At 35.8% G+C, this 11173-nt stretch overlaps 2 protein-coding genes across 2 annotated transcripts; both read left to right on the forward strand.

The window, feature by feature from the left end:
* Positions 1-6614: 6614 nt before the first annotated feature.
* LOC116122066 lies at positions 6615-9365 on the forward strand. Its single transcript, XM_031407985.1, has 2 exons — positions 6615-6995; positions 8266-9365. Exons 1-2 carry the CDS (start codon positions 6669-6671, stop codon positions 8404-8406), a joined length of 468 nt encoding a protein of 155 aa, XP_031263845.1. The 5' UTR covers positions 6615-6668; the 3' UTR covers positions 8407-9365.
* Positions 8434-10539, forward strand: LOC116122063 (protein FAR1-RELATED SEQUENCE 12-like). The gene has a single exon (XM_031407983.1). It carries the CDS (start codon positions 8434-8436, stop codon positions 10537-10539), a length of 2106 nt encoding a protein of 701 aa, XP_031263843.1.
* The last annotated feature ends 634 nt before the right edge of the window (positions 10540-11173 follow it).

The following is an 11173-nucleotide window of genomic DNA, read 5'->3' on the forward strand; positions in this document are numbered from 1 at the left end:
CATCAATATAGACTACACAAAAGTTAGATAAGTCTCCAAAAACCTTATCCATTTTCCTCTGGAATATTGATGGTGCTTGCTTAAGTCCAAAAGGCAAAACCATCCATTCAAACAATCATTTCGGATAGGTGAAAGCCGTCAAAGGAATGCTTGACTCTGCCATTCTAATATGCCAAAATCCTAACTTCAGATCAAATTTTGAGAAGATTTTCCCAAATCTAGCTTTATTTAAACAAGCCGATTTGTTTGGTATCTTATAGGCATCGTCAATGGTTTTCTCATTCAACTGCCTATAATCAATAACCATCCGCGCTTTACCTCTTTCCCGCTCAGCTCTATTCATAACCATGAATGCTAGCGAAGAGTGTGGACTTTTACTGGCGCGTATCAATTGCTTTTCCAGCAATTCCGGTATTTGCTTACTAAATTCCTCTTCTGCATCAGGAGTATAAGGATAGGATTTGGTTGTTATCATATCATCCCTTTTCCTTAATTCAAGCGAAGCATATATACCATTCCTTTCCCATAACTTTAATGGTTAATCATCAAAGCATGGAGAAAGTTCCTCTTTAAAGGATTTTACAAGTTCCTCAATCCTTAAAGAGTTCTTATGGCTCTTATTCAACCTTTAAGATTTTCTCCTTATGTATGAATTTATCCGTGCTCTTAGGACATGCACCAAAGGGATTAACCTCCTGCGATATATCTCGTGCGATTCAGTTTATATGATGACTAGGATATAATCTTTGAAAGAAAACATTACAAGCCTCATCCACTTCTTTTGCTTCAGAAGATTTCAACCACCATTTTTCCTTTTCCAAAATTTGGAAAACAATGTGATCTACTTCTTGCCTTAGCTTCACTGGTCTAAAACCGTTTCTAACTTTTGAAACTTCTGGCTTAGCAAGAATAGGGATTTTGTGTCCTCCAAGGATAATGTGGTCATTATCCTGAGTGAATGGTCTAACTTCTGCTTGACCTCGCAGAAAGCTATTTCCAAGAATAAATTCTACCTCTAAGTAATCCACTATTAGGACTTCCCTTAGAGTGAATTTTTTCTCATTTAACAGTACAACCACGTTTTCGACCACATCCGTGATCATACTTTGACCTCCATCTGCAACCGTATTTAGGATTGGTTTTTCCAATGATTTCCAAAGCTCCTGTGGAAAACATTGCTTCCTTGCAATACATTTGGTTGCTCCTGTATCTACAAGAATATCCAGAGTATATTCCTCATATTCTGGAAAACACAGTTTTGCACGTATGCATGTGTCAATAGTTCCCTGAACGATCGCATGACAATGCATTTCATGACTCATCATCATTTTCGTGCTTAGAGTTTTGTGTCCATATACGGGAATTTGCACAGATTTATACCCAACGATTTTCCTGCTACCGCTACTTCCAGCGTCACTAGAAGTGTCATCTGTTTCCAATATACTTTTCCTTGATATGATAGGCTGAACCTCTTTATTCTGCTCTAGAGACTCTAAGTTTCTAGACGTAGGAAGAGTAACCTCGACCTCATTATCAAGCTCCTGGATTTGAATTCCCTGATTTGGGTTTAATTCCACCACGCTGGGTTGCATGGAATATTCTAAAACCCATCGTTTCGGCCACGTAAGAGCCTTAACATTGACTACTGTAGGTCGAATTGGAATTACAGAATCCTGTCCCGGGCCATGAACCTCCGTAGCTGCACTGGAGTTCAGTTGTATAGGATTAACAGAGTTTATCAACCGATAAATCAACCTATACTGAATTGCTATTCCGACACTAGAAGCCATCAAGTCTTCTAAACCTAAAGTATTAATTCGAAGAACCATAATCCGTTTAAGATTGGGATCCGTGAGACTAACCATATATCCTGGCTTAACAGTCCCATAGGCATCCCCCAAGGCTAAATTAACGTGAAAATCGCCAACTAAAGCTTTACTAAACGTAAACCATCGTCTGTCCAGTAAAGCCACCTAAACAGGTACATTCATTCCTCCATGAAATAGTCCTTGTACACGAATCTGTACAGCACCAAGTTTTACATAATTGTACTTGCCATTTGCCCGTTTGGCAAGATGTTTAACCTTCTGTAACCACTCATTGTCTGAGAGTATTACTTCACCCTTTCGAGACTGAGATAAAGCTGCACGAACGGGTTTTTCGTGTACATCTTCCAAGCCTTCAACTTTGAATAACCACTTAGAGCGTTTTTCAAAAACTTCTCTAGGTGTTAACCTCGGAATTACCCAATTTTTTGGGCTACTCGAGTGATCCTCGTAATTAGATGATGAACTAATTACCGAGTTAGGATTTTCATCTTCATTTCTAATTGGGATAAGATCATCCTCATCACCAATTTCGCTACTCCTAGGATATTCATTAAGACTACTTGTCTTTTGCATGAATATACCTATGCGTTAAAGATTCGAAGATTGATCCTCAAAAGAACTAGCTTTTGAGTCATCCTCTGAAGAATCTAAATCTTCAGAGTAATCCAAAACTAATTCATAAACTTCATCATCTGAATCAATTTCGTATCCCCAAACTGGCTCAAATTCAGAAGTTTGGCTGTCCGCTTTGATTTCCAAAAATCGTACCGTTGTCTTCTTCTTATCCTTATGAGGGCATTTATCCGTAAAATGATTTTTGTCACCACAAATCCAACAACAATTACAATCTTTTGCGTTTTTGCCAGATGGGCAGGTAGCACAAAACTTACGCGCTCCGCGTTCTTTAGCATTGAGTCTACCTTTCCTTGTTCGCCTAATAAACCTTCCATGATCCGGAAGATTTCGTTTATTAGTAACAGATCTTTTTCGTTTCATACGGGTTTTCCAACCTTGATGTTTAGTCGAATTCCTCGACTCACAGCCATATTGTCCTGGCACACCATCAAAGTTTTGACAACAAGATTCGTTGAACTCAAGCCTTTTTGCTTCCTTATTTAGCTTGGCATTCAAACATTTTGTCCTCACGAGTTGTCTAACAACTTCTATTATTCCTCCCAAAGAATCAACAACCTGATTCTTTTCAAGTAGAAGTTTAAATGCCTCGTTTGTTGCCTTATCCCATCCTTGGGGAAACTTAGAAAAGAAAGTATTCTTCATAACTTCTTGTGTACCACCAGGCAACTAATAAAAATAACGTCTATATTCACAGTCGAAATTTTCAAACAGACACATGTCACAAAGCCTAAGCTTCTAAGGTAACTACCTCTGCGAGATTCCTACTAGTAATAGTTATCCCAGTAAATTCCCTATAGAGCATATCCTTGAAAAGTGCAAAAATAGCCTCTGCATTTTTCAAGTCCCTTACAGTATCTAACAGTCCTATACCAGCTTCTAGACTTCTTCAAAAGCTTCCTGCAGCACCCTGCAGTGTGGATCTTAGAAACCTGTAAGTATCACTAAGTCCAAAATTCTTATTCTGCACATGAACCCAGTTAGCAGTTTCCCATGCTTCGATTGCATCCGCAACATTCGTAACACAATCTATGTTTAGGAAAGTTCCACTAGACGGTATCTCCACCATTTTAGGTATTCCCCTAGGTATAAATTCTGACCTTATCCTTGTGGGATAAGTAGGTTTATATTCGGGTTTGGAGATTTCCTTAAGAAATCCTTCGAAAGAATTTAAAGGATTACGAATTCCTTCAAGGGGATCATCTTTAAACTCAGATTCCCTGAGTCTTGAGATTAGCTCATCGAGCTCCACCTTTTTAGGACCTAGAGTAATTTTTGATCCTCCAGTTTCTTCTCCTTTCCTTTGTTTCTTCATTTCTTCCTCATAATACTTGCTGATTCGTTCAGCATCCGAGGTAGAAATTTCTGGAATATCAACCTTCCGTTTTCCATCCATTTTAGAAACAAAGTCTTCTTCCTTAACACCTTTCATAAAGAGGTTTTCCGCCTTTTCCCAATCACCTTGGGTTTCCTTGGCTACGAACTGTGCATATCCTGGAGGCAATCCAGGGTATTTTTCCTGCAGACTGGCCGCAAACTGATCCAGAATGTCCTGACCTCCCATGGTCAATCTGAATCAGGTCTTAACTCAGTCGCAAAGTCCGACTCTTTATATGGTTCAGGATTTAGATCCGGCTGGGATTCATCGTACCAATAAGGAATTACCGCCTCAGCTTTTTCCAACCACTTATTTCGAAGTTCCAACTCGGCAACTTCAATGGTTGAAATCCGACAAATACAACACAAAATCTTTGTGCACCCTTGACTAAAAGTCTTTTGAATAACATCCAAAAGTCGCTTTACACCTAGCCAAGTCAGATACTCTTCTCGAATATCTGGGTTGCTGTTACAGAGGTCTAACACAACCCGTTTAACCTCTTGTTCAGTATATCCTTCAATAGGCCACACTTGTTCGATGTCACTTAGTACCAGAGACATCTCCTATTTTACCGGCTTAGTAAAATAGTTAGAACACGTTCCAGTGTTTTGACCTTTTGAAGTACAGAATTAACCTTTTCAATCTGATTTCCGATTTGGGTTAATTCTTCGTTTAGAGCAAATATACGATACATCGTATAATTCACTCTCCTATCTAAGTTTTCAAGCTTCTGGGTCAAAAGCTCTAACTTATCTACGACAGTATTTAACAAACCGATTTCCGGTTTTACCTCGAGTGCATGATCCAAATGAAAATAAGTCTTATTCATACAGACTTGATCATTCGAACCATTATTCATGCTACCAAGAACTTTCAACAGGTTAACAGGCATAAACACATACCCCTCGTCTTCCAAAGCTTTGATACCATTTATACGCACATAATATTTGTTATACCCATATACATTATACACTAGTCGTTCCTTGTTAATTAAGTCAGGTTGATCTACAATCATATAAAAAGAAAAAAGAAAAAGATAAAAGGGAGGTTTTCTTTTTCACATTTATAATTATCTCTTATTTTTCTCTTTTTACCTCAATTTTTTTTTTTTTTTTCCAACTAATCTCTCTTTCTCTCATCCTTTTTCCTCAATTTCTGTAATCCATGGTAAAAACATGTCCCGTCTCTTTCACATACCTAACATACTTTATTAATTGTATAATAAAATAAGCTCCTGCCTTTTTTATTTTCCTTACACTTTTTTCTCCACTTTCGGGGGGGCTTCGATGTCATTCTTTTACTAAATCTTTCTTTCTTCTCTCTTCCTTATTTGTTGATGATGGTGATACAGTAATACTTTATATAAGAATAACTTCTATGTAGTTATAAAAAATTATAATCCCAACTTGAGTTAGTTATAAATAAGAATAAATTTTACATTATAATAAGTTATAATTCTTCTATGTCCTGTCTTAAGGAACTTGCCTCTACATAGTAATAATTATATGTATATTACAAAAAATATGTACTATGTTACATTAAAGTTTAAGATGAAATGAAATATTTATCTAAAATTGTTTGGGATAATGATTTATGCTTTAGAGTTGTTACTACATCTTTTATCTTGCAGATATGCAATAAGTCACCAGCATGACACCCTCTTGTTGAAGCCAAAATAATTCTAGTTTCTCAAGCATGTTTAGAGTTTTTTGGCATGAAATTTTGATATTTCCGTACTATCATCCTCAGGATTATCTTTTTTTTTTTTTTTCTTGTCTAATTCCAGTAATGATTTTTTCTTCAGTTAAAACATATAAGACTTGTTGCTCATTTGGATGATTGAGTAAGACATTAATATCCATTTGATTAGTATAGTGAAGTTGTTGAATCTGATCACTCAATTCTGCAATGACTCCTTGATATTAATTTATGTACTATCCTAATGCTACTAAAACAATGAATTGAAACCCTAATACTACTAACACATGAATTATAAAATCAAAAATCAAAACAATAGTTCTTATAATTACACCTTTATTAAGTTATAACCTCCTCATAGTAATAAATTTAGTTGGTTTCAATATTATGACCATAAAGAGGTTCTACTGTAGTTGTTATGACGATTTTCTTTCCGGTGAATCTCAAATGGTTTAAGATAATTTTAATATTTTTATAAATGAGTATCTTAACTCATAGAATGCATTTGGTTCAAAGAATGTTAGATTACTGAGATTCTTTAGGAAAATGGAGGTTATTATATTACCTCCAATATTACCCATAATAACTACTATTAGTATTAAAAGATTATCAAAATCTTATATTATTTGACAATCAAATATGATAATTAAATAATATAAGATGACATAACTCAAATAATCTCGTATAACTCCATTTTGTTCTTATCGTACAAAAATCATAATCATATTAATACACTTAATTTATATAAAGAACGAAAACCCACATTTGATCTTATAAGATTCTCAAAGAAACGAAGTAAATATCCGGTTGTTGGTCTTTTAATTTTGTATATTCCCAGCTGCCCTGCACATACGCGGAAAATGCAAGGGGCCACAGTTGGACTACTCTGGTAGTAGACTCTGAAATTGATTGGGAATATGAAAAAGGGTCTTTCCTGACTCCTTCCTCCTTCACACCAATCATTTCTGGAACTAAGTAAATTGCACATACGCGGAAAATGCAAGGGGCCACAGTTGGACAAGTCTGGTAGTAGACAGTGAAAGTCAACGAAAGAGAGAGGCGTTTGTTTTGAGTTGATTAATTTTAAGCCTTTCGTCTTTCATTTTGCTTCCAAACTCCAAAAGCATGCAATGGCAGACATACATGACTCAGTTTCTGGAACAAATCATGATGAATTTGTGAATGACGAGCTTTTCTACAATCTGTTGGCTGCTGCTGACTCACATGAAATTGAGAACCAAGGTGATCATGATCCTCTCTGTTCTAAGCAGCATCCTCTGCTCAATCTTGAAGGAATATCGGCTTCAACGTCGATAATGGAAGTTAATGAAGCTGACTGGGACTGGCTTCATCCCTCTCAGCCTGGAAATACTAGTCTTTGCTCGCCTGCTTTTGGTTCTGAAGGAGACAACAATGTTGAATTGGTGAGGAATCATCAACAAGAGATTCAAAATCTGGTAAAGTAAATGAATATTACGTTATTTAATATACTTGGTTATAATTTTCTCTTCTTTATTGTGTGAGAAATTTAAGGTCTGAAGTTTCCTTGGTTGGACTTTTTAGTTTCCTGCAATAGAGATTGTTGTTTCTTGTAGTTGTTGAATGGTTATTAGAAAGAAAATTAGTTGACAGAAAGGAAGAAGTACCGGTTAATAACAAATATGTATATGGATCAATTATGTGTTCCATTTTATCAGATATTGATGTTATATGAAATCTGTATTTTGTTTTACATTGAATATCAGTGATATCACCTTGGATGCTATCAAATCACGTATTGATTACAAAGAAACTATCAATGATCGTGGGATTAGTTCGCTCATACCATTTTCTGACTTACAATATAACACATCAGTGGCATGGTACTCTTTCTGGTGCTATGTTAATCTAGAATTGAAATCTTTTCACAACAAATAATTAGAATTCCTTTTCGATATAGAACAGTCTTGTCAACAAATTAATTTGAGAGTTTTATTGGACAATACAGCAAAAATGGGTATTTTAACCAGCACATTTTTCATGCTGAATCAATGACCTATGTATAAAGTAGGAAGAATTCTTTGAATTTGAAGTAAAAAGAAAAAAGATCTGCTGACAGTTTTCTATTTTTTTTTAGTTAGAAGAGTCCTCTGAATATTTGGTCATGTATTATTGATCAGTCGGTACATTTTGGAATATCAATAAAGAAGAGAGGAAGAGGAAATGCTCATTACATTAATAAAAAGATATAGCAGTCCTCCCATAGATAAGTAGCTGAAGTAATTGAGTGTTAGAGCCAATAGAATCGAAAGAAATATGTTTGGTTTAGGAAGGGGTCATGGAAGTTTGGAGGTTGATAATTGTCTTGTCTTTTAATACATTCTTTCACCATGAAGATCAATTGATTCTGTTATCAGATTAACACTAGCTTTCAAAAATGTATTATCTTGAGATGTGTAAGAAACAAGAAGTATTATTACAGAACTTGGATGTGTGCAAAAGTCACAGCGAAAACATTTATTTTGTAATTCTCTAGGAAAGCAAATAATAAGGTTTAACTTGTTAGCTGTTTGTAAGCATTCAAAATTCTACCAACTGGTTTGTTTCTCTTTTTGATGTCAGGTTCTGATGGAAAAAGGTTATAGAATTGTAACTTCTAATGTTTTAATAATACTAAAACAATGTGTCCGAAAGATTATTTGTAATCAGTTTTCAAACTTAGGTACATCTACTTTTCATTTGTAACAGGAAATGGAAAATTCAAACCAATACATTCCCAGTAGGGATATTCCTAGATTGTCATTAGAGAATGATGACAATGATGTGATGTCATCCGAGTATAGTGGTGGTGGTGAGATACATTCTGAACCAACTGTCAATTTAAAGTAAGTTAATGCTCAGTCTCCAAAAATTGGGATGGCGTTTTCATCTGAAGAGGAGGCTTACAATTTCTACAAAGCTCATGCTAAAGAAACAGGTTTCAAGGTAAGGAAAGGAAAGATACGACGATTGTCAGATAGAAGCATTAGAACAAAATTTTTCTTGTGTTCAAAACAGGGTTTTCGAATGCAGAAGCAGGCTAACAAGACACCAAACTATCAGAGAAAAGAGACCAGAACAGGTTGTGAAGCCATGGTTCATTTTACAGTTGACAATGGAAAGTGGCTGATCTCAGATTTTAATCCTAAGCACAATCATGACCTTCAAGGAAAGTCGGATATCATTGTAGGTTCATCCACCAATGTCTCATGTGATCATTCTATGAGTACCACTATGAATGAAGCTGGGACAGTGAAAGAAGCAGGGGCTGCAAATTCTGTGGGATTTCATAATATGGAATGCACTAGCATCTTAAATGATGAGAAAGTCAATGGCCTACAACTTGTAGATGGACAAAGTTTACTTAATTATTTCGGACGTATGCAAGTAGAGGATCCTTCATTTTTGTACACAGTGCGAGTCAATCATAGAAACTGCCTAATGAATTTCTTCTGGATGGATGGAAGGTCAAAGATAGACTATGATTACTTCGGGGATGTTGTCATTTTGGACACAACTCTTCGAGTTGATGCATATAATATGACATGTGCACCATTTCTAGGAATTAATCATCATGGGCAATATATCTTATTTGGAGGCGCTTTGTTGCTTGATAACAGCAGAGACTCATTCCTTTGGTTGTTCAGGACTTTTCTGGAAGCGATGGGAAACCGTCAACCAAAAACAATATTCACTGATGGGTGTCAAGCACTGTCGGACGCACTAGAGGTGGTGTTGCCAGATACTAAACATCTTCTTGGTCTACGGTATATCTTCCAAAATACTGCAGAGCATCTTTCCAGCTATTCTGGACAAACAGATTTTGACAGCCTCTTCAATAAATGTATCTTTGATTGTGCATCAGAGGAGGAATTTGAGTCCATGTGGGGGTCTTTGCTGGAGCAGTATAATCTTTATGAAAATTCATGGCTTAAGGATCTGTATGCATTGAGGGGAAAATGGTCTCAGTACACCTGTAAGAGTATCTTCTCTGCCGGCATGCGATCACCTCAAGGCTATGAGAGCTTTTGCAAAATTTTGCAGAATTGGACTAATGAGATGATGACTCCATTGAAGTTTATTCAAAAATACTTAAAGATAGCAGAACAACAGCGTACAGAAGAACTATATGAAGATTTTCACTGCCATGGAAGTGCAGCAACAACAATTTTAAGAAGCAATGCAATGGAGAAAGAAGCAGCAAAGATATATACTTCTGCAATATTCAAGCTTTTCCAAGCTGAGTTGCTTGAATGTCTGTCAGTAGCAGTAGAAGAGATTCCAAGTGATGGGATGAAAACTATATTCAAGTTAACAGAGGGAGACCCTCGTAAGGAGAAAATTGTTGAATTCAATAGTTCGGAATCCCATGTCATATGTAGCTGTAAAAAATATGAATCAGTTGGAATCTTATGTGTCCATGCTCTGAAGGTATTGAATGCTAGAAATATCTTTCATATACCTCCTCAATACATCTTAAAGAGGTGGAAAAAGTCTGCAAAAGATGGGATGGTTGCAGATTGTCATGAAGCAGAGGTTCCTGCTGAAAGCCAAAGGCATTTGCATCCACTTAAGAGCAAACTTATGCACAATGCCCTGAATGTCATCACTAAAAGTTTAGCTAACGAGGGGACTTCGATGATAGTTGACAATCATCTAAAAATGGCATTGAGAAAGGTAGAAGATGCTTTAAGGACTAAAAATATTGGACATCTTAACACAATTGATGTTGATGTTCACTGCAACGATGATGCTGTTAGTGCAAATCACATTGATTGTACGGAATCAGAACAGACTATAGCGAGTCCTTCAAGGATAAATCGACAGGAAGTGTCAAAAAACATAATGAAATGTCAGTTGAAGAGGAAATATGAAAATGAAGTGAGAGGGAAGAACTGTAAGTTTAGTGATGGTGTGATTCTCCATTATATTCTCAATTGTTTGGTCTTTTTTAATGCTTATAAATATAATACACATATTTAGGGGGAGGTTGTCAAGGATCAAGAAAGGGAGCTAGTCGTTCATATTGCATAGGAGAAAATTCCCGACAATCAGCCTGCAACTCTCCTCGACCTCCGTTACCTTCACAATCCACTTTCCACCAAATCAGACAACCCAGCAAGTCTATGGGTAACATCCAGGTAAATTGATATTAAGACTATAATTTAATAATTTGAGGCAGTACTTCTGTGCTGTTTATATATATGTATTAAACATGACAGTAGGTAATCTTTATTACTACAATGCTCAATCCACATTTGAAATTGCTTATAAACTTACTAACCATATGTCAAGATAAAACAAGAGAAGAAATTAAATGAACTGTATTGGCGTTCTCTGTTAAGTACACTATACTGTGTGTGAGACACATCATGCTATTGCCAGTTGATCATCATATTTATCTTGTTTAGTTTAGATTTCACCATTAGAATGTTCAAACATTTATTTTTTAATTTACTAATAAATAATCTTTGTAATGCTCAGCATCCATGTTTTATATTTCAATTTTTTATAAACTGTCTTATTAAATATTGTAATTAGTTTATTGTTGTTAGTAAGGGTCTTCATTTCATTTTTCTTTGAAAGGATACCAAGAAACATGGATTGCACTTATTGG

Source organism: Pistacia vera, unplaced genomic scaffold, assembly GCF_008641045.1.
Source record: "Pistacia vera cultivar Batoury unplaced genomic scaffold, PisVer_v2 Contig1306, whole genome shotgun sequence".
Lineage (NCBI taxonomy): Eukaryota > Viridiplantae > Streptophyta > Magnoliopsida > Sapindales > Anacardiaceae > Pistacia > Pistacia vera.